The sequence below is a fragment of the Hyla sarda genome, chromosome 5 (genome assembly GCF_029499605.1).
Source record: "Hyla sarda isolate aHylSar1 chromosome 5, aHylSar1.hap1, whole genome shotgun sequence".
In the NCBI taxonomy this organism is placed as follows: domain Eukaryota; kingdom Metazoa; phylum Chordata; class Amphibia; order Anura; family Hylidae; genus Hyla; species Hyla sarda.
The window spans coordinates 41,696,105-41,719,899 of record NC_079193.1 but is presented as its reverse complement, the minus strand read 5'-3'; the positions used below and the strand labels follow the sequence as shown (position 1 = coordinate 41,719,899).

General features: G+C 44.4%; 1 protein-coding gene across 7 annotated transcripts in view; it reads left to right on the top strand.

Annotated features, from left to right (window-relative positions):
* The first annotated feature begins 16,989 nt into the window (after positions 1 to 16,989).
* Positions 16,990 to 23,795, top strand: part of ABI1 (abl interactor 1) — a 100,802-nt gene continuing 93,996 nt past the window's right edge. For 5 of the 7 annotated variants that reach the window (XM_056519360.1, XM_056519358.1, XM_056519356.1 and 2 more), the window contains exon 1: positions 17,123 to 17,383. In XM_056519360.1, coding sequence (XP_056375335.1) covers positions 17,267 to 17,383 — 117 coding nt within the window. In that variant the 5' untranslated portion in view covers positions 17,123 to 17,266. Of the gene's footprint in view, positions 17,384 to 23,795 lie in introns of all 7 variants that reach the window. The other 2 variants (XM_056519362.1, XM_056519361.1) reach the window with 1 other exon arrangement.

Genomic DNA, 23,795 nt, shown 5'->3' with positions numbered 1-23,795 from the left:
AAAAGAGTGCCACATAAAAGGTTGGTGCATAAAATGAGAAGGATTGGGCTGGGGGAGAGTTTGTGTAAGTGGGTAAGTAACTGGCTCAGTGATAGGAAACAGAGGGTGGTTATTAATGGTACTTATTCTGATTGGGTGACTGTTACTAGTGGGGACCACAGGGGTCAGTCTTGGGTCCTATTCTATTTAATATATTCATTAATGACCTTGTAGAGGGGTTGAATAGTAAAGTAGCAATCTTTGCAGATGATACTAAACTCTGTATAGCAGTAAACACTATAGAGGACAGTGCACTGTTACAAATGGATCTGGATAGGTTGGAGGTTTGGCCTGGGAAGTGGCAGATGAGGTTCAACACTGATAAATGTAAGGTAATGCACATGGGGAAGAAAAATCCGGGCTGGGATTATTTATTAAATGGAAGAACACTTGGGACGACATGGAAAAGGACTTGGGAGTCTTAGTTAATAGTAAACTTAGCTGTAGTGACCAGTGTCGGGCAGCTGCTGCCAAGGCAAATAAGATCATGGGGGACATCAATAGGGGCATAGATGCCCACGACAAGGAAATAATTCTACCGCTGTACAAATCACTAGTCAGACCACACATACAATACTGTGTACAGTACTGGGCACCAGTGTACAAGAAAGATATAGTGGAGCTGGAAAGGGATCAAAGATGGGCAACCAGAGTAATACGGAGAATGGGAGGACTACAGTACCCAGAAAGATTATCATAATTAGGGTTATTTAGTTTAGAAAAAATAAGGCTTAGGGGCAACCTAATAACTATGTATAAATATATCAGGGGGCCGTACAGAGATCTCTCCCATGATCTATTTATACCCAGGACTGTATCTATAACAAGGGGGCATCCTCTACATCTAGAGGAAAGAAGATTTCTACACCAGCACAGATGGGGGTTCTTTACTGTAAGAGCAGTGAGACTGTGGAATTCTCTCCCTGAGGAGGTGGTCATGGGGAACTCTGTAGAAGAGTTCAAAACGGGTCTGGATACATTTTTGGAGAGTAATAACATTGCTGGTTATGTATATTAGATTTATAGGGACAGAACGTTGATCCAGGGATTTATTCTGATGCCATATTTGGAGTCGGGAAGGAATTTGAGAGGTTTTTGCCTTCCTCTGGATCAACTCAGCTGCTGTCGGGGCATGCTGAGAGTTGTGGTTTTGCAACAACTGGAGGCAAACCGGTTTGTAAACACTGGTGCAGGTATTATACATGGAAGATATATTCATTTGACTGCTCACTGCCATATGCTTTTATGTGCTATTTTGACCTCATGTTTTTATGGTTTTTGCAGTTTATTTTCATTCATTTCATGTGACATATAGTCAATACCAAGCAACCAATCGATCCGTGATTTATTCCCCAGAGCATTGTTGTTTTTTATTCACATTTTTTTTTCTGGGGGCAGGTGTGTGTGTGTGTGTGTGTGTGTGTGCTATATATTGTGTTATTTCAGTGTTACACAAACCATTCTTTAAACACGTTTCCAATGTTTTGAGATAATTAGAAAACTGCTTGTAAATTGTTCAGACTGTTGAGACCCAATTACCTCCTAGCAGGCTATAACTACCCCTCCCCCTTACTACAATAATTAATTAAATAATAACTGACACAAGAACCATTTAACTTTTTCGTAGGTGGGGATCGGCCACAGCTTTATTTATAAAATTACTTATATAAATAACAATTTAAATGTAACAAAGACACCGATTGGCTTCTTACCAACCCGAGAGGAGCTGCCACACCGTCCTGTGTGGAGGTCTACCCCGGGTTGACCACGCTTTCACCGTCTTCTTACCGCCAAGCTGTGACTTACAATAAACAGAGATACAAAAAGGGAGGGAGGGAGGGCAAAACTCCGGGTCCTGGGCAGATTGAGGGGGGAAAGGAGGCACCACAGCTATAAATACCAATTTTGAATCAGGCTTTGGGCAACTACACCAAAAATTCACAAATATGATGTCAATGAAAAGAAAACACAAATTTCCTTTTTGGCTTTATTTATTTAATTGCTTATTTATTTATGCATTTAATTTTATTAATTAATTAATTATTTATTTATTGCTGCTAATCTTTCCTATTCAATTCTCTTGTATAGTCTTTACAAACAGGTTCCTGCCGTGTTTCCTTGCCCACAACAAAATATCAAAAGAAAGAAGAAATAATAAAAAAAAATTCAAAAAACACAAGCCTGATGCAGTTTCCTGCTGATTTTATATATTTTTAGTTCTAGAAAGAAGAAATGTAAATAGATATCTGTAAAAGGAAAAGAACAAAGGAAATTGCTCCTTATATAGGCAGCCGCACGATTGTTACATAAGCAGAAGTTCCTTTTCTTTTTTTGTATTTGATTATTTGCATGCTATTATTGGGGTTATGAGGTGTAAACAAACAACAAAAAACGTGGTCTCAAATGGCTGGAGGTGCTCAACCCCAAATGCAGTTGTGCATATATACTGGGGGAGCAGATCCTGCCCTTGTAGTCCTAAACTAGGGGCGATCCCCAGCATAAAAATGCATACAATGGAGGATGCCTGCAGCGGACTACAAGTGCCACAATAGAATCCTACACCAGATAAACGGTGTGGATGTGTAACAATTAGAATAATACAATACAGGAATATGGGTGCACTACTGTGGTAGATGTATACAATGACATTGGCTATCCCTCAACACTGATGTTAAAATTGAGACATTCGCCAGTGTATCCTTATATGAAGGACATACCAGAGCCCACACACCAACGCCAAGGTTTCTCAAAATGGCGCGGGAATATAAGGTGATTTTAGTACTTACCTGCCAGACAGTAATGGACATGCTTAGGAAGGATCCATGCTTGTCTTTGTGCTAAATGGCTATGTTCTGAGTGAACCATACTGCTGAGGCTATCTAATGTGAAATGGCTATTTCCTTTTGGAGTTCCCTCCCTCAAACTACATGTATCATAATTCCTTGTTTGTAAGTGTGAGGTCACTTTTCCTCCTTCCATACATCAGCCACCCCACCATTGAAACACACCTGTGCTCCCTTCATTGCAATAGACCAGTGTTTTCTAACCAGGGTGCCTCCAGCTTTTGCAAACCTACAATTAACTGAAGAATGATCCACCTCCAACCCAGCGGTCGCTCCACCCATTAAAGCACAGACAGGCTCCCTCTGAACACTTGACTAGTGATGTAATGTCTCAGGCTTACTGCAACCTGGGAAAACCTGAGACGATTATTTTTAAATTTTTCCAAAAAGCACTGAAGAATTGCGAGACCACCATGAAACACAGGTACAGGCACTATATTATGAACAACACTAAATTTACAGCCCCTGTAGCATAGTCAAACAAAAAAAAATGCTTGAATTCCCCTTTAAGGACAACAAATGTAAAAGATAACACATCACAGTGTGGTGAGGGTATGATGAGGGCAGATGGAATTACCCTAAGGGCAGATGGCATTAAACCCTTGTGTTCGTGATGCCAGGGCATAGTTTATCCTCTACACCACCCGAAGTAATACAGCTGGATCCTGGGCTAGGCACGGGGGCAAATAATGACTCCGACTCCAAGTTACGGAACAACGGCAGCTTTACTGAGTCAGACAGATGTAACAGTCTATACAGCTTGGCTAGGCCCAAGGAGGTGACCTGTGACTTCAGAGACCCTGAGGCTTGCTGGGACTTATAGTGGACTTGGACAATTTGCTGCAGAGCCACGCTGACTGAAGACAGATTGACTTGGACTGACTTGACTATGGCAGACTATGACTGACTTCACCCCTTCTGTAACTTACCAGGCTTTGACTTGACCTGTGCGGTACTGGACTTTAGGATCCGTGGCTGCATGGTAGACTTTAGGACTCCAGACACACACCTAGGACTTGATCTTACTGCTACTCAGCAAAGACTTAAAGGAGTAGTCCAGTGGTGATTCAGTGGTGAGCAACTTATCCCCTATCCTAAGGATAGGGGATAAGTTGCAGATCGCGGGGGGTCCGACCCCTGGGGCCCCCCGCGATCTCCTGTACGGAGCCCCGACAGCCCGCTGGAAGGGGGCGTGTCGACCTCCGCACGAGGCGGCGGCCGACACGCCCCCTCAATACAACTCTATGGCAGAGCCGAAGCGCTGCCTTCGGCAATCTCCGGCTCTGCCATAGAGATGTATTGAGGGGGCGTGTCGGCCGCCGCCTCGTGCGGGGGTCGACACCCGCTATCTCGGCGGAGAGCCGGGGCCCCGTACAGAGAGATCGCAGGGGGCCCCAGCGGTCGGACCCCCCGCGATCTCAAACTTATCCCCTATCCTTAGGATAGGGGATAAGTTTTTCACCACTGGACTACCCCTTTAAAGAGAAAGAGGAGGCTCCACCCATGGCTTATATGGGGGAGACACTGGTGGGGTCCCATAGGTCACTCTTAGGTCACATGGTCACTGGTACCTCACTGGGTTACAATCACATGACAACAGGTCTTAAAGGCATAACACATTTTATATACAATACGCTATATAACAAGCATAGAAGCAGATATATATATATATACGAAGGAAGAGGTGCAAGGGGGGCACAGGGGCCCCTGTATGGAGGCTGCCTGACAGGGCAGCAGGGGTACAGGGGTACAACTCCTGTACTGGGCCACCACAACAGATTCCTCAGGAGGAGTAAATAGTTAAAGTGCTTAGATCCCACTGGGAGAAGAGTGTGGCTGTGCGCTTCACTCCCTGGCTTTCCACTTGATCTGAGTCATTGCAGGAGACGGACTCCATTGTGAATCTATGGAGTCCGTCTCCTGGTATATATTGAGTGGTGAACCGGGGAGCAAAGTGCCCAGCCACGCTCTTCTCCAGGCTATATTTAGCAATTACTGAGCACTGACCAATCAAAATGTTTTACATGTTTGTGTGTTATCAAAAGTTTTTTAATTGACAGCAACACAGTAAGGGTAGGGTCACATGTGCCGTTTTCTGCTGCGTATTTGCTGCTGTGTATTTTCCTACACATTAAAGTCAATGGGTAGCCAAATCAAGTGCATATTTTTTCTACCCATTTACTCTAATGGTTAGTAAAATACGCAGGAAAATACTGCAAGCGTGACCCTACCCTAAGTGTACGTTTACACATTTTCCACAGCCGATTTTGCTACCCCTAGACTTCAATGGGTAGTAAGATCAGCTGCTCAAAATATGCAGCAAAATATGCACGTGTGAACGTACCCTAAATCAGGCATGAGAGGTGCCCATCCTAAACATCTAAAATGCATTTTCCCTGTGAGTTTACAATGTATATTACTCTTGTAATATTAATTAAAATATTATTAAAATATAAAATAATGTATATGTAGCTCTCCAATAAGGTGAAAAAAGGTAAAACATTTTTATTTCATCATAATGTGAGCAGCTGTTCACATAATGATTCAAATAATATTTTTACCATTTTTCATCTTTTGGAGTGCTACATTGAACCTTTTAGTTTTTTTTGTATCCAACTGGGATCTAGTGGACCTTATACCCTTCTCTCTGCCAGCACCCATGCGCTAGTGTCTCTAGAAGGACTGTACCCCTGAGAGAGTGCTGCTGCTATTTGCATTCTATTTATCTGTCTATCTATCTCCTATCTATTTATCTATCTATCTCATATCTATCTATCTATCTATCTATCTATCTATCTCTATCTATCAAGGTGTCCTTTCACATTAGGTATGCTGTCTTTGCTGATGGCAGCATAATATAAGACACTATAATATATAATAATGTGGTAAACCCGGAGAGTAACAGTGACTGGGGTGTTGCAGTGGTAGTGTAGAGTCTGGTGGTATTAACCCTTTAATGTTTTGACGCCAGGGGGAGGTTTCCTCAATAGTAATGTTCCTACCGCCAACTGTCCCACAAATGGCAGAGAAAAATAACGGAATGTCCACAGCAGATTTCAGGAATAAACTGAAGAAACTTTACTTGCGGAATTTATGAAACAGTCTTTAACATAACAGTCTTTTCAAGAGTGAACCGGGATACAGGTTCCTCACAGGTTTGCTGGGACTTGGAAGCAATGAGCTTTTATGCAGGCCACTGTGCTACTAATTTAGAAGATTTGAGCTGGTAGTAGTCACACAGGATTTGATAGATTGAGCTTTGAGTAACTCACGTTTAGTGGCTGCAGGTTCTTAGGCTTTGGCCTAGATGAATTGAATTGATGCTGATGAGATGCTTGTGCAGGAACAAGAGCAGGAACTAAGAGAGCGAATTTAGTGGCTACAGCCCTTTATATAATTAGGGGCTGAACTAAGCTCATTGGTCAGGAAACCTGTAAGTTATGAACCCAGTGAACTCTGGGTACATCACATGACCTCTAAGGTCCTTGAACATTCTATACATCACAACTATACATCATGTGACCACTAAGGTCCTGTACATATATTTTCTATACATTAAATAAATATAAACACACTTTACATGAGATGACCAAGGGCAAGCCCTGCAGGAGAGCCCTATATGAATGGAGGGACTCTAGCTGAGGGGACTTTAGACCAGGGACAGGACAAGGTCCTGTACCGGGACACCACAATAACACGTTGTTCATCAGTCTGTTCCTTATGTCAAAAATCACTGTTTCTTAGTTTACATCTAAAAGCAAGTACAGCAGGGCCAGAGAAAAGTCACAGCTGCCACTGCCCTTGTCCACCCACAGATGATTGACAGATTTCTCATCGGCACCCATTCACACTAAGGAATATCCACCTGGAAAAAGTCAAGGCAGACATTCCATGTTCAGCGGGCGCCGTGAAAATTAATCAGTCTCAGCAGTGACAGGCTACTCAAAAAACACCCACCGTAGTGTTGACCTGCCTTACCCGATGATTGGTGGAGCGGGCCGTCATTTCCAAGACTAATTTGTCTCGAAAGGACAGGCTCTGTTCTGGAGAACCAGAAGTCTATGGGAGGTGGCGTGGCGCCCGCCACACCCCCTCCCGTAGACTTGCATTGAGGGGGCATGGCGTGACGTCACGAGGACAAAATGTTCCAAATGCTGGGGCAGCGGAGTACCCCTTTAAGATCTAACGAATTGGGAGGTAAAGTATGTAAGGGAGATAAACCTCTAATTTGAATGCTCCGGTGATGGTCTCTTACCTGTCCTAGGGGCTCCGGAGCGTCCTCTTCGGGATCCCCTTCATCGCCGACGCTCTCCTTCATCGTCATCACGTCGCCGCGCACGACGTCCCATCATCCAATAGGAGCGGTGTGCGTAGTGACGTGATGGCGGCGACAGAGAGCACGGATCCGTGGGGAAGCAGAGACATCTGGAGTGTCGGGGACACCCCGGGGACGCGGCGATTGCGATGGAGGGCGACATCCAGGGCAGCGGTGACGGGTCCGAGCAGTGGGGACAGATGAGTATGACTTCCTATTCTTTCCATTGCACGGATCCCTCAACATACGATGGTTTCAACAAACAATGGCGCTTTTGGAACGGATTACCATCGTATGTTGCGGGAATACTGTAGTGTGAACCACTTGAGATCTATAATAGTGGCCATATTGAAAATATCTTAACTGAAAAACCATTAGTGGAGGTTTGAACATTTCTATCAATATCTATAGTAATATGAATACTTGATATAACGGATGTGTTCTGCATTTTCCTCTGATATCTTATAATAGCTGCTGGTTTCCCTTTGTATTCATCACATTGAAGTATAATTATGGAGTAATCATCGGCCATTGTAGTCGCCTCGTATACATAATAAACTCTGATGAGGCTGCCGTTGTGCCTATATTTTGGAAGTGCTGACATCATTGGCATTCAGTATCAGCTTTGTTTTATATAATAATAAAAGACCCTTTACTCTCACACATAGCTGTACATAATAAATAAAGAAATGATTTCCCCAGTATTCAGTGTATAAGTCTATTAAAGTAAACCTGCTCTTTCAAAAGTTTATTTTAAAACTTTACATTCAGACTGGTGACAAGGTGATTTTAGTGCTCTCAATGCTGCTATTGAGCCCCTGATAGCCCTCTCCATGGTACTCAGCTATTTGGTATATTTCAGGGGGCAGGGCCAGAGCTTTCCCTTACTTCTCTGGCCAATCACAGCACTTACTCCTTTCTGATATGCCATGACATAGACCTGAAGAAAGTACACTGGAATGAACAGGCTGGTACTGTGCTGGTGATGATTTACAATTTACTACTAAATATAGCATTAGGAGTGAAAGAAGGGGTATTGATGCACTTGCTTTGAAAAGTGCTATGTGGGTAGGAACAGTCACAGCAAGGAAGGGGTTACATCACAAAAGCAGTCCTGTCCTAAGCAGTGAAGTTCTGCTGATAATGATGATGACTAAAGGGTGGGTAGAGAGGGAGGTTATTAGATGCAGCTCTGTGTAGATATTAGAAAAACATGTATTTACAAAAGGGACAGCTACTTAGAACTTTATTGGTAGTAAGAGATGGGGAAGCCTTGATTTACCTTTCCGGCACACCATAGACAATTTGGATGAGGCAGACAGGCTAAAATGTACACAGCCTGGGCTTGCCCCCCTGCATGACACTATCTAATCCCCAAGCCCACTACATGTGTTCCATCCTGGTCTCTCTGCTGCTAGAGACAGAATTCTCCTAACGGTCAGTGGACAGAAAATTGCAGGGAAGAGAGACACCTAGTCACCAAGATTTATAGATTACCTCTTGGATAAGTAGTCATTTTTGTTAAACTACAAGTACAGTGGTCCCTCAACATACAATGGTAATTCTTTCCAAACGACCCATCGTTTGTCGAATCCATCGTATGTTGAGGGATCTGTGCAATGTAAAGTATAGGAAGCTGTACTCACCTGTCCCCGCCGCTCCGCACCAGGTCCTCACTGCTCCCGCTGCTGTTCCAGGGGCTCCCGATGCTGTCCCGCTGCTCCGGTGTCTTCTTCGCGATCCTCCGGTGTCTTGCGCATCTTCTGCAGGGTCCGGGCCTCGCTTTCTGGTGACGTTATTACGCTGCTGCGCCGGCGCGGCGTGCGTAGTGACGTAATAACAACGCCGGAAAGCAAGGCCCGGACCCTGTAGAAGAAGAGCAAGACACCGGAGGATCGCGAAGTGGACCCGGAGCAGCGGGGATAGGTAAGTGAACCTGCTGGGGCAACTTACACTGCTATCCGACAGCAGCTTAAGCATTTTGCGCTGTCGGATAGCAGTTAATGCGATGGCCCCGACATATAAAAGCATCGTATGTCGATTTTATCATATGTCGGGGCCATCGCAGGTCGGGGGGTCACTGTAATGTAAGCTCCTTTGTGCTAATAACAATAACTCATGTTCTCCACCTTCCAATACTGAGTGCTGTGTCCTTTTGTTGTGGTAAAGCAGAGACATCGGCTTCCTGCTCCACCAAAGAGGCCTGGAGCAGCTGAAGATGGTGATGACACTCACTCCATTTATTTCTATAGGAGTACAGCACTTAAAGGGGTACTCAGGTGGAAAACTATTTTTTTCTAATCAACTGGTGCCAAAAAGTTAAAAAGATTTGTAAATTACTTCTATTTAAAAATCTTAATTCTTCCAGTACTTTTCTGCTGCTGTATACTACAGAGGAAGTTGTGTAGTTCTTTCCAGTCTTACCACAGTGCTCTCTGCTAACACTTCTTTCCATGTCAGGAACAAATCCCCATAGCAACCCTCTCATGCTCTCGACAGTTCCTGACATGGACAGAGGTGTCAGCTGAGAGCAATGTGGTCAGAGTGAAAATAACTACTTAAGTTCCTACAGGACATCCAGCAGCTGAAGGATTAAGGATTTTATATAGAAGTAATTTACAAATCTCTTTAAATTTCTGGCACCAATTGATTAGAAAAAAATTATTTTCCACCGGAGTACCCCTTTAAGTCTCTTTGGCGCTCCCATGGAAAATCACCAGCACGCGCTCCTCTCAAAGAGCTGGGACCTTTGCAGGAGATCACGGGGGGTCCCAGCACTTGGACTCCCGCAATCAGACACTTACTCCCTATCCTGTGGATAGGGGATGAGTTACTTTTTGCTGTACAACCCCTTCAACAACCCCAGCTGCTCTCAGATTCCTGTTGTAGAGTAAGAAGCAGCTGGCTATCTCTTTCAGGAACAGAAATTTAATGTGAGAACGGGGAGAAGATAAGTTCAACATTTTATTTTACATTTTCATAACTTAAAGGGGTAGAGTTATTTGTAAATCACTTAATTTACCAAAAAAAAAAAAAACCTCCTTAGTTATCTAGAAATCTTGGTGACTAGGTTTATCACTTCCCTGCAGTTTGCTGTCGACTTCATGGTAGGAGAATTCTGTCTCTAACAGCAGATAGACCAGGATGAAATTCAGGTATACAGGTAATAGGGTTGGGGCTTAGATAGAGTTATGCAGGGGAGCAAGCCCAGGCTGCTTACATGCAATCTGAGTCTGTGGGTCCAAAAGTAAATGAAGACTTCACACTTATCACTTTTTAGTATTCAACTGGACCTATCTTCTGAGGACGTAAATCAATTTTTAAATCCATTTGTCTCCTCATGGCGACTACATGGTCTGCCTCCACAGGAGGTACTACACTGCTCTAGTTCTCTTTATACTTGTTCTGAGAAGGTAAGACCTACTTAAAGAGTACCTCTCATGATCTTGTTAAATTTTATAATTCTCCCAGTTCACTGCCCCCATCATGATAAACCACCCCCTGCCTTTATTTTTGTATTATTTTTTAGTTTTCTACCTACCTTGATATTGCTCTGTATTTTTCTGCTCAGTCTCAGTCAGATTCACAGACTGGGAAGGGGCGTTCCCCAGCAGGCGTGACATCATCTGAAGCCATACAGGGGAGAACTTCCTCCCTAAGGCTGGGTTCACACTACGTTTTCTCCCATACGGGAGCGCATACGGCAGGGGGGAGCTAAAAGCTCGCGCTCCCGTATGTCACCGTATGCGCTCCCGTATGTCATTCATTTCAATGAGCCGACCGGAGTGAAACTGTGGTCGACCACAGTTTTAGGTCCGGTTGTAAAAGCGCATACGGCGCAAAAATGAGCCGACCGGACCGAACGTTTCACTCCGGTCGGCTCATTGAAATGAATGACATATGGGAGCGCATACGGTGACATACGGGAGCACGAGCTTTTAGCTCCCCCCTGCCGTATGCGCTCCCGTATGGGAGAAAACGTAGTGTGAACCCAGCCTTACTCTGCTACACACAGCCCAGAGCAGTTCAGTGTGAGATGAGCAATGTTTGGATAAGGCTGCACACACAGCCCTTAGCACTCCAGACTGCATTTCCTGATTTTGGAATTCTGCCAGGCCACCAGGAGTCCAAAGCCTGTTCAAGAGATGGGGAGGGGGGGGGGGGGGGATGTGCTCTGGACAAGTAGGGAGACACCTAGTGGAAGCTTTTTTAAACAAAAATAAAACTTCATTTTATTTATTTATTTTTTAAAGAAAGTAAATTAGAAAGATTTTTTATTTACCGTAAGGAGTGCAATAGCAAAAATTTGTTTTAATAAGAGTGCCCATTTAAACTTACTTTACTGATAAGGTTTTCCAATACATTTTACAGGCAATTCAATGACAAAAGAGCCATGTCTACTTTATGTGCTGATGATACACATTGTGAAAAACTGATGAGAGAACATGAAGAACTTTGAAGCATGATGTCAGCTCTGGGTTTGTGGCCAACTCTTGTGCTGTTTCTTCCACTTATTTTCTTTTTCTATCCGCTGGGTTTCCCATTGGCAGAGATCTGATCTCACATATCCAATTCTTTTTCCTATTGATGTAGATAAGGTAATGTGTAATGCTTTGCTAATCTCATAGAAATTTACATTTGGTGTTAAAAGAATTTTCTAAAATTGAGCGAAGAAACACGCACGGAATGAAAGGATGGAAGAACAGGCTGTCATTGAGGAACGCCATTTGGGAAATATAATCTGACATTATGTGCATGTTCTGGTGTCTGTTCCAAAGGTTCTGGGTTTCCGGGAAGCATGTGAATGGCAGGGTGCTGATAATGCGGAGTCAGATTTTTATTAACAGAAAACTCTGAGCAGTGCCAAAGGGGTGTGAGCACGCTACGGGGACTTCTATTGTTATATTTAGTGTGAAAATATTGATACATATAGAGGTGAGTCATAATATGAAGCAGTGTTTCCCAACCAGGGTGCCTCCAGCTGTTGCAAAACTAAAACTCCCAGCATGCCCGGACAGCCGTTGGCTGTCCGGGCATGCTGGGAGTTGTAGTTTTGCAACAGCTGGAGGCACCCTGGTTGGGGAGCACTGATATAGAGTAAGAAGTCTAAAAGTCTGTGTTTGGCTGCATTCACATCTCGTTTTTGCAATACGGTTCCCGTATCCTGTTTCAGTGTAAAAAAAAAGCATGGAACAGTATTGCAAACCGTATGTATAGACATGTCATTGAAAACCGTATGCCAACCGTAGCATCCGGTTCTGTACGTTTTGCATCACTTACGGTTTTATCAGTTTTTTTTCCCGTACACAAAACCGTAAACTACAGTTTTATGTCCGGGTGAAAAAACCGAATACAGCCCGTATACATTATTTTTTTTAATGGTGGTGAATGGGAAGCGTACAGAACCGTATGTGTGTACGGTTCCATCCGGTTTGCACCATACGGTTTTGCAGTTTGCACATGCGCAGTGCACGCCTAAAGTTCATCCTACTAATAGAACAAGAAGAACTTTATTTAATTAAGGACAAACATAAAACCGTATCCGTTTTTTCTTTTTAAAAACATATTAAACCGCATGCAACCGGACATCCGTTTTCAAACCGTATACAGTTTAAAACCGTAAAAAGGTATATACGGTTGTACACGGTTGTATACAGTCCGGTCCGGTTTTAAAACATATGTTTTTTTTACATAAAACCTCATATGGGAACCGTATTGCAAAAACGAGATGTGAATGCAGCCTTTGACACTGGGGTTTATGGCTGAATTGCATCTGCCCTATTGGGTACATTGTAATAGTAATTATAGGAGCACTGTAGTTGTTATTAAAGAGTACCTCTCATCAAACCATATTTTCTAAACTAATTCACTAACCCCTCCTGCCCTTAAATTTTTTTTTTTTTTAAAGCTGTGTATCATACCTTTCCCCTTGCTCACATTGTGTGAGCTCCCAGCAGGAGAAAGTGGGCGTTCCCCAGCATGTGCTGTGCCATTGAAGCCTTCTGAGTTTGGTCTCCTGCCAGGCCGGGAGAAGACCAGACTAACTGTTTGACTTGTGGCAGGGAACAGAACAGAGCCACCTAGTGGCCGTTTTTTCAGTCACAAACATATAAAGGTTGAGAATTTTAACAGCAAGTAAATAGCAAAGTGTCTTATAATTACATAAGGAACAATATATTAAAAGTTTAGTTTGGTGTCAGCTGCAATTCACAATCCAAACTGCTGACACCTTTAGATAGCTGGTAGGACAATGGCGTCTTTCATATATATCTGTTTGTGCTTCTATAATGAAGATAAATGCTTTTATTCTCTGGTGCAAAGAGTCAAAGAGGCGTTCCCAAGCTCCTGAAGTGCTGAGAGATGGAACGCTTCCTTGCTCCCCCTCACATTCCTGTCCATGCTTGATTGACAGTCAGCTGGAAGCAGAGCCTTGTTTCCATTTTTCTCACCTGAGCACAATTTGTATACAAAGCACAAGAATAAGATTTGGAAAAAAAAGGGTTTGGCTTCTAACTGACTGTCAATCAAGCAGGGACAAGGATTTAAACTTTGATTGTGGTATCGAAAAGTTAAAATTACTGGTGCCAATGAGTTTAGGGAGGGGGCTGATCGGGACCTCTGCAAGTTAATCACAGGCAGCCTCGGCAGCCTGTATATGCAGAGCGTCCATAACACTGATCCATGCTATGTTATGGCGTAGCATTGAACAGTGTTTGGAATAAAAAAATTATAAAAAATGTTTTATTAAAAATAAACATAATGGTGAATGGGGTGAATGGTGTAAATGGAACATTATACCCAGAATTGCTCATTTTTTGGTCACTTCATATACCGAACTACAAAAAATGAATAAAATGCGATCAAAAAGTCCCATTAAAATTAATATGGTACTGATAAAAACTATAGTTTTCTGCACAAAAAAGAGCCCGTATTCCAAAAAACTAAAAGTGTAATGGGGGTCAGAAGAGGACAATTTTAAAGGAGAAGTATCATGGGGAAAAACGTATACCCTATCCAAAGGATTGAGTGGGGTCCGACTGGTAGGACCTCCCACGATCTTCTGTATGGGGCCCTGGCTCTCACCGGGAGTGGCGCGTCACACCCTCCGCACGAAGCAAAGGCTGCCATGCCACCTCCATATATTTCTATAGGAATGCAGGAGATAGCCGAATAGACATATATGGAGGGGCGCACCCCCCTTTGTGCGGGGGACATGAAATGCCGCTCCCAGGGAGAGCCAGGGGCCAGTACAGGAGACCGCGGGGATCCCAGCAGTCGGACCCCCACGATCTAAACCTTATCACCTATCCTTTGGATGATATATCTCCTGTAAGCATGCTTATTTTCTTACAAAAAGGTATCATTTTTTAAAAGTAGTAAATAAAACAAAACCTATATAAATCGGATATTGTTGTAATCATATGGACCTACAGAATAAAGATAAGATGTAATTTTTAACAGGTAAAGAGCACTGCGTAGATATAAAAATTGTCTCGTCTTTTTTTATTTTTTATTTCAATTTTCTCCACAAATTTTGTGGTAAAATCAGTGATGTCCTTACAAAGTACAATTGGTCCCGCATAAAACAAGCCCTCATGTTGGTTAAAAATGATAAGACTAAGGTTGGGTTTAGATTGAGGAATCTCCCGACTGAATTATTCCAGCCTGAGACTCTGAAGCAGCTAGGGTCGACTGAATCAGTTGGTGTTTGGACAGTGCGGACATTGTTGTCTCCATAGACATATTCTGCTGCTCTGTTCAGACTGTGGAATTTCTGCAGCTGAATTGCGTCGGCAGAATTTCCCCCCCCCCCCACCTTTAGGCAGGCTGGGTTGGGTTAGAGGGGATGTAAATGTTATTGCTGTATGTTATTACTTTTAATCTGTTGTAATATTGGAAAAAACATAAAAAAATAAAAAATAAAATAAAAAGAATGGATGTCCGCAGAAAGAATGAATATGTACATTCTTTGGGCAGAATTCCGTCGGACTGCATTGCCGTCTACAGAAACGGCGCATGTCCATGCAAGCATAATTCAGCCAGCGGGGAGGAAAAAATTTAAACGCAAAAAAAGAGTAATCATTGCGTCCTCAAAGGGTTAATTTTGCTTTATACAAAAATGTCGTCAACCACACTATTGTTGACGACGCCAAAATAAAATGGACACATTGGCCCTCATTTACTTAGAAAATCGGGTTGTAAGTCTATGTTGCTTTCTTACCCGACTGCTTTTTTCCCCTGGTATTTATTATTATGTCGCATCCTGTTTGTCGCACGTGGGTTTTGTTGGTTTTGGTTTCCAACTCCTCTGAGTTGTCGGGAAAAAATCCACAACAATTCAACAAATTTGGGTTGGAAACCTTTATAAATAAGTGGGAAAGCTCAGAAATGTCGGGTTACGCCCCTTTTTCGGGTTTGGGAGAATCCACATCGGGTCCGTCGGGAAAAAATGTTGCATCCTGTCGCACGATGTCTGCGACATGGCGCAGACAAAGATGCGCCAAAAAAACCCGACAAAACAAGCCGGGTTTAGAATAGTAAATGAGGGCCATTATTGCCATTTTGTTTATTTATAATGTAGGTCAACGGGAACCCGATTATGACGTTTTTAGCACCTGTTAATGTATATGTTTTTTCATATGAAATGTATACGATAAACAAGTGTTTCCCAGCCATTGTGGTGTCAGCTGTTGAGAAAAACTACAACTCCCAGCATGCCCAGACAGCCGTTGGGAGTCATAGTTTTGCAGCAGCTGGAGGTACCCTGGTTGGGAAACACTGGTTTAAATGGACAGCAATAACACAGTGTGAACACACCTTAATATTAAATTAAATAAAATCAAAAACTTTGCAGTTTTTTTAAACCATTTTTTTAAAATGTCTCTGTTGCCTGTAGCAACCAATCACAGCTCAGCTCAATTGCGCTGGTAAAATGGAAAGGCAAGCTCTGATTGGTTTCTACAGAAACAGAGACTTTTAGGGTATGTTCACACATACTGGATCCTGCGCAGATTTGATGCGGAGGATTTGTAACTGCTGCAGATTAGAAGCTGTGCTCAGTCATTTAGTTTACATTGAAATCTGCAGCAGAAATTCCTGCGCATGAAATCTGCGTACGTGTGAACGTACCCTTAATCGCTTTCTGCGGGCAACAAAGACAGTTCCTTTTCATTTGGTTGCAACCGTCAACAAAGACAGAGGCTTTTTAATTGGTTACTAAGGGAAACAAAGACAGTTGCCCTTTAATCGGTTGCTACGGGCAACAAAGACAGTTGCTTTTTAATCGGTTACTAAGGGAAACAAAGACAGCTCCTTTTCAATCGGTTGCTACGGGCAACAAAGACAGCGGCTTTTTAATCGGTTACTAAGGGGAACAAAGACAGTTACTTTTTAATCGGTTTCTATGGGCAACAAACACAGTTGCTTATCAATCGGTTGCTAAAGTCAACAAAGACAGTTACTTTTCAATTGGTTGCTATGGGCAACAAATACAACGGTTTTCATTGGGTTGTTAAGGGAAACAAATACAGTTGCTTTTCAATTGGTTGCTATGAACAACAAAGACAGTTGCTTTTCAGTCGGTTGCTACGGGCAACAAAGACAGTTGCTTTTCAGTCGGTTGCTAAAGGCAACCAAGACAGTTCCTTTTCCTTTGGTTGCAACCATCAACAAAGACAGCGGCTTTTAATCGGTTTTCAAGGGAAACAAAGACAGTTTCATTTTAATCGGTTACTATGGACAACAAAGACAGTTGCTTTTCTCTTAGCTCCACAGATAAAGCTGACCCTTGGTTTTGGAGGGGTTAAAAAACAGAATAAATCCCTGCATTTTACTAAATCGCAAGCTATCCAAGGAGGAGACGGAAAAAAAAAAAAGAAAAAAAAACTACAAGTCCCGTGGTGCTTTGCGCAGACTACGGAAGCCGAGCAGGGCGTGCAAAATCTGTGTGAGGAGAGGCGGGGCTAAGCGAAAGCGAGGCTCGGAATCCCAGAATAGCAGGCGGGCGGGTCCGGGGCTCAGCTGTCTTGTCCTCCGCCGTACGAGGAAGAGAGATGCACAGGGCTGGAAGATGGCCGAGCTGCAGATGTTATTAGAGGAGGAGATCCCGGCCGGGAAGAGGGCGCTGATCGAGAGCTACCAGAACCTCACCCGGGTGGCGGATTACTGCGAGAGCAACTACATCCAGGTGACAGCGGCGTGATGGATGTCAGGGGGGCCGCGGAGGAGGAGGGGGTGTGCGGACAGGAAGTGCGGCGGCGGCGGTGATGATGGTTGTAGTAGTAGTGGTGGGGGCGCTGGTGCTTGTGGTTCTCCTCTCTGTGCCGCGCGGGGGGTCATTCTGTTGTGTGGCGGTGCGGGCGGGCGGAGGCGGCGGTGTCCCTGCTCTGCCCATAGGGTGTGCCTTATTGTCTAATGACTCACAGCGGGGATTTCCCCTGGGTGCAGTATGGCCCCCCCCCCACTGTCTACACCAGTGTGCCCAAATCTGTCACCTTACAGCTGTTGCAAAACTACAACTCCCAGCATGCCCTGACAGCCGAAGGCTGTCAGGGCATGCTGGGAGTTGTAGTTTTGCAACTGCTGGAGAGTCAAGGCTGTCAGGGCATGCTGGGAGTTGTAGTCAAGGCTGTCAGGGCATGCTGGGAGTTGTAGTCAAGGCTGTCAGGGCATGCTGGGAGTTGTAGTCAAGGCTGTCAGGGCATGCTGGGAGTTGTAGTCAAGGCTGTCAGGGCATGCTGGGAGTTGTAGTCAAGGCTGTCAGGGCATGCTGAGTTTTGCAATAGTTGGACAGTCATTGCTGTCAGGGCATATGCTTACATTGGTAGTTTTGCAAGAGCGGGAGAGTCGACACTGTCAGGACATGCTGAGAGTTGTAGTTTTAAAACTGTTGGAGAGTCAGTGCTTTCAGGACATGCTGGGAGTTGTAGTTTTGCAATGGCTGGAGTGGCAACACTTTCAGGACATGCTAGGAGTTGTAGTTTTAAAACTGTTGGAGAGTCACTGCTTTCAGGACATGCTGGGAGTTGTAGTTTTACAAGAGCAGGAGAGTCAACGCTTTCAGTACATGCTGGGAGTTGTAATTTTGCAGGAGAGTCGACGTTTTCAGGACATGCTTGAAGTTGCAGTTTTCTAACGGCTGGAGTGGCAACACTTTCAGGACATGCTGAGAGTTGTAGTTTTGCAAAGGCTGGAGGGTCAGTGCTGTCAGGGCATGCTGGGAGTTGTAGTTTTCTAATGACTGGAGTGGCAACGCTTTCAGGGCTTGCTGGGATTTGTATTTTTGCCATGGTTGGAGAGTCTGTGCTGTCAGGGCATGCTGGGAGTTGTAGTTTCGCAACAGCAGGAGAGGCGATGCTGTCGGGGCATGCTGGAGGTTGTAGTTTTGCAAAGGTTGAAGACTGAAAGCTGTCAGTCCAGGAGAGTCAACTCTTTCAGGCCATGCTGGGAGTTGTAGTTTTGCCACGGATGGAGAGTGAATGCCGTCAGGCCATGCTGGGAGTTGTAGTTTTGCCACGGATGGAGAGTGAATGCCGTCAGGCCATGCTGGGAGTTGTAGTTTTGCAACAGTTAGAGCGTTGACTCTCTCAAAGCAATTTTGCAACTGCTGGAGAGTTGATGCTGTCAGGGCACGAAGGTTGTCAATTTCAGGCCATGCGGGGTGTTGTAGTTTTCAACATTCAGGGCATGCTGAGAGTTGTAGTTAAGCAACGGTAACTTGCAAAACCAAAACTCCCAGCGTGGTCTGCAAGCCACCCGAACTCTAGCTGTTGCAAAACTACAACTCCCAACATGCCGTGACAGCCTCCAGCTGTTGTAGAGCTACATCTGCCAGCATGACCTGCAACAGCTGGATGGACACAGATTGGGAAACCCTGGTCTAGACGGAAGCGGTAACTGTCTGGGCTCAGGCATGCGATGGACCCTTCATCCCAACCGATGTCCTCCAGCTGTTGCAAAACTACAGCTCTCATCATGCTCGGATGGCATGCACGCGTGGAGTGGTAGTTCTGCAGCAGCTGTAGGGGTCACAATACACCGGTACATCAGAGGTCAGATCGGAATTACGACTCCCATGATCTTTCCTCTATGTGGATGGGGGTGGTAGATGTGACAGCTGGTGAGACCGTCGTCCTCCTATGTGAGCGGTCACGTGACTGCTTCCTGTTCTTGAGGAATTCAGTGCACTGGGGAAAGACTCCCCCGGGGGCCCTTATCTGGAATGTAGAGAGGAAGATACTTCACCCGGTGGGAGAGACGTCTGCTGTCCTTGGGTACCCGCTCTATGCCAGCGCCACACTGGGGTTCACTTTAGTACAGTGTTTCCCCCAAGCAGGGTACCTCTAACTGTTGCAAAACTACAACTCCCAGCATGCCCGGACAGCCTTCGGCTGTCCGGGCATGCTGGGAATTGTAGTTTTGCAATATCTAGAGGCACCCTGGTTGGGGAAACGCTGGTATAGTAGGGAGATAACCAGCAACTAGAGATGAGCGAACTTACAGTAAATTCGATTTGTCACGAACTTCTCGGCTCGGCAGTTGATGACTTTTCCTGCATGAATTAGTTCAGCTTTCAGGTGCTCCGGTGGGCTGGAAAAGGTGGATACAATCCTAGGAAAGAGTCTCCTAGGACTGTATCCACCTTTTCCAGCCCACCGGAGCACCGGAAAGCTAAACTAATTTATGCAGGAAAAGTCATCAACTGCCGAGCCGAGAAGTTCGTGACGAATCGAATTTACTGTAAATTCGCGCATCTCTACCAGTCAGTAAGTATTCCAACATTTTAAAGTGACAGTGTATTTGTAGGATAATCTCTGGGTTTTCCCTGTACAGCGTCCCCCAGTGGTTCTGGAGGTACAGCACGGCTCTGTCCAAGTGAATCTGACGGGCTGCAGCTCCCACCGAAAAGTCTTTAAAGGGGTTATCCAGCGAAAAGTTTTTAATTTTTATTTATATATATATATATATCAACTGGCTCCAGAAAGTCAAACAGATTTGTAAATTTACTTCTATAAAAAAAAAACGTAATCCTTTCAGTATTTAAGAGCTGCTGAAGTTGAGTTGTTCTTTTCTGTCTAAGTGCTCTCTGATGACACGTGTCTCGGGAACTGTCCAGAGTAGAAGCAAATTCCCATAGCAAACCTCTTCTACTCTGTGCATTTCCCGAGACAAGCAGAGATGTCAGCAGAGAGCACCGTTGCCAGACAGAAAACAACAACTCAACTTCAGCAGCTTATAATTATTGGAAGGATTAAGATTTTTTTAATAGAAGTAATTTACAAACCTGTTTAACTTTCTGGAGACAGTTGAGAAAGATATATGTTCTCTAAGTTTTTTTTTTTTCCTGGAATACCCCTTTAACCTCTTTATTTTTAAGATCGTCAGTGGTCCCAGAAGTCAGATCCCCCCCCCCCCTCTCCCCAACATGATGTAATCTCCTAGCAATGGGAATTGGGGATATCCCACTGTAGGTGATGAGTGTCTGATCAGAACTCTAGGACCCCCCCCCCGATCATCACAATAATGTCGGCCATGATTGGTGGCACATTGGTGCAGCTGGTAAAGTGGCCGATCGCTGTCCTCCTAAAATATCATCAGGCCCTTAGACTTTAATAGGCTAGCAGCGCACGGCGGACCTATTCTCTGCTCAAACCTGCGACATGGGACCCCCACATTCCAGATCAGCGGCGGACCCCACTGATCAGTTACTTATCGCTCATCCTGTGGATTGATTTTTCGTGTGTGTGTGGGGTGTTTATCAGCAATGGCGATTATAACAAACCTGGTAGAGAACCGCGCCAATGATCACACTGCAGTGTAGACGTTCATGTTGCTTCTGTTCTGCGCCTTCATTTCTCTTTTGTTACCTTTTGTTGTCGTAGGTGTTACATAACGTTCTAGCGCGCTTTGTGTCATAATTATTATTGACGTGCAGGACTGAGATCTAAGACTGTGGATCCTGCTTGTTGTCACTGAATAAACCAGGGTGCCTCCAGCTGTTGCAAAACTACAACTCCCAGCATGCCTGCACAGCCAAAGGCACCCTGGTTGGGAAACAGTCTCTAGTCCTTTCTTAATGTCCGGCCAGAGTACGGACAAGAAGACTTGTAATATTGGTAATTCATTGATTGACCAACAGTGAGATCGGCGCTTGTTTACTGAGCCTCAATCTCTCAATCATTGGTGCGGCCGGTGCCAAACCTGAACGTGTGAACCCGCAGGGACGAGCATTCCTAGGTCCATATAAGTAAACAAATTTTTATCAAAAGAAAAAAATACTCCCCATGAAAACTTCACTCCTAATTATTCCAATCAATATTTCCCTTGCAGTATCCTCTAGTGGATTTGGCACTTAAAGGGGTACTCTTCCACAATCCTGTCCAGGCTACTGGCATTTCAAATAAAATAAAAAAAAAAACTCTACTTACCTCCCGCCTCACCAGAAAGAGGATTGCAAAGGAGTCCAGGGCGGTAGTATTAGAGAAGTGGTTGGAGGTAAGTAGAGTTTTTAAAGGGGTTATCCAGGGAAAAACTTTTTTTTTTTTTTTTTTCTTTACATATCAAGTGGCTCCAGAAAGTTAAACAGATTTGCAAATTACTTCTATAAAAAAAATCTTAATCCTTTCAGTACTTATGAGCTGCTGAAGTTAAGTTGTTCTTTTTCTGTCTAAGTGCTCTCTGATGACACCTGTCTCGGGACCTGTCCAGAGTAGAAGCAAATCCCCATAGCAAACCTCTTCTACTCTGTGCAGTTCCCGAGACAAGCAGAGATGTCAGCAGAGAGCACTGTCGCCAGACAGAAAACAACAACTCAACTTCAGCAGCTGATAATTATTGGAAGGATTAACGATTTTTTTAATAGAAGTAATTTACAAATCTGTATAACTTTCTGCAGCCAGTTGATATAAGAAAAAGTTTTTTTCTTGGAATATCTCTTTAATGCCGGAGTACCACTTTAATGGGTGTGCAGGTATTAAAGGGGTACTCCGCCCCTAGACATCTTATCCCCTATCCAAAGGATAGGGGATAAGATGTCAGATCGCTGCGGTCCCGCTGCTGGGGACCCCGGGGATCACTGCTGCAGCACCGCGCTCTCATTACAGCACAGAGCGAGTTCGCTCTGCACGTAATGACGGGCAATACAGGGGCCGGAGCATCGTTACGTCACGGCTCCGCCCCTCGTGATGTCACGGTCCGCCCCTTTCAACACAAGTCTATGGGAGGGGGCGTGGCGGTCGTCACTCCCCCTCCCATAGACTTGCATTAAGGGGACTGGCCGTGATGTCACGAGGGGCGGAGCCATGACATCACGCTGCTCCGTCCCCCGTATCGCCCGTCATTACGCACAGAGCGAACTCGCTCTGTGCTGTAATGAGAGCGCGGTGCCGCAGCGGGACCGCGGCGATCTGACATCTTATCCCCTATCCTTTGGATAGGGGATAAGATGTCTAGGGGCGGAGTACCCCTTTAAGTGCTATCCCATTGACTGCAATGCAATTTTAGGCGGATTCTGTAGTGTACATTGGTGCTAAAGGAGCTTCACATTCATGAATCCAATGATTTGCCAAAACAGACGGGCCAGGGGATGCCAACCAGGGTGTCTCCAGCTGTTGAAAAAAACTACAACTCCCAGCATGCCCGGACAGCCTTCGGCTGTCCGGGCATGCTGGGAGTTGTAGTTTTGCAATAACTGGATTTCCTGGTTGAGGAAACGCTGGCATAAGAAATAACTAGCTGATTAGTGGGGTCCGACCACTGAGACCCCCAAGGATCCTGAGATTGAGTATCTTGAGTTCAGGGTAATTGCGCTGTATAACGTTGTACGCCCCTTTTCTCCGTCCGGTAGATCTCGTTCCTCAGCCGGGTAGATGAAGTAACTCGCTGAGACCCTCGGATCTGGGGGCGGTAAAATAACCAGTCTGAAGGTCCGTGAAGTCAGCGCTGGAGCCGTGACTAACAGCTGCACAGAATATGATTTCATGATAGACACTTAAGTGTCCAGAAAAACAACTATATTTTTCCGTCTTATTTTTTTATTTATTTTTTTACTTTGTTGTTCCATTTTTTGTTTAAAACAAAAAAAATGAAAATTCTTCTTCCAATACAAAATAATAAATAACATTAAATTTTTTCCGTCTTATTATTGATGCCCTCATTGGTTAATTGGAATTTATTGGGGGGAGGGGTCACAGACTCCTTCAGAAGCCTTTTAGTTAGATCATTTACATCGTGAAAGGGAGATTTGCTTAGAAAAAAAAAAGGGAATTTAGTTAAAATCTAATGTAATCAAGTTGACTTTTCTTTGTGAAACTAGTAGCTTTGGCCGCTTTTAAAGGGGTATTCCAGGAATTTTTTATTTTGACTATGCTACAGAGGCTGTAAAGTTAGTGTAGTTCATAATATAGTGTCTGTACCTGTGTGTGACGGTTTTCTCACAATTCTTCTGTGAGTTTCACCCCAATATTTATTTTTAACAGCATACAAAATGACTGTTGTCTCAGATTTTTCCCAGGTTTCAGTGCGGCTGAGACCTGACATCACTAGTCAGCTGATGACAGGGAGCCTGTCTGCTTCAATGGGTGGAGGGATCGCTTGGTGGG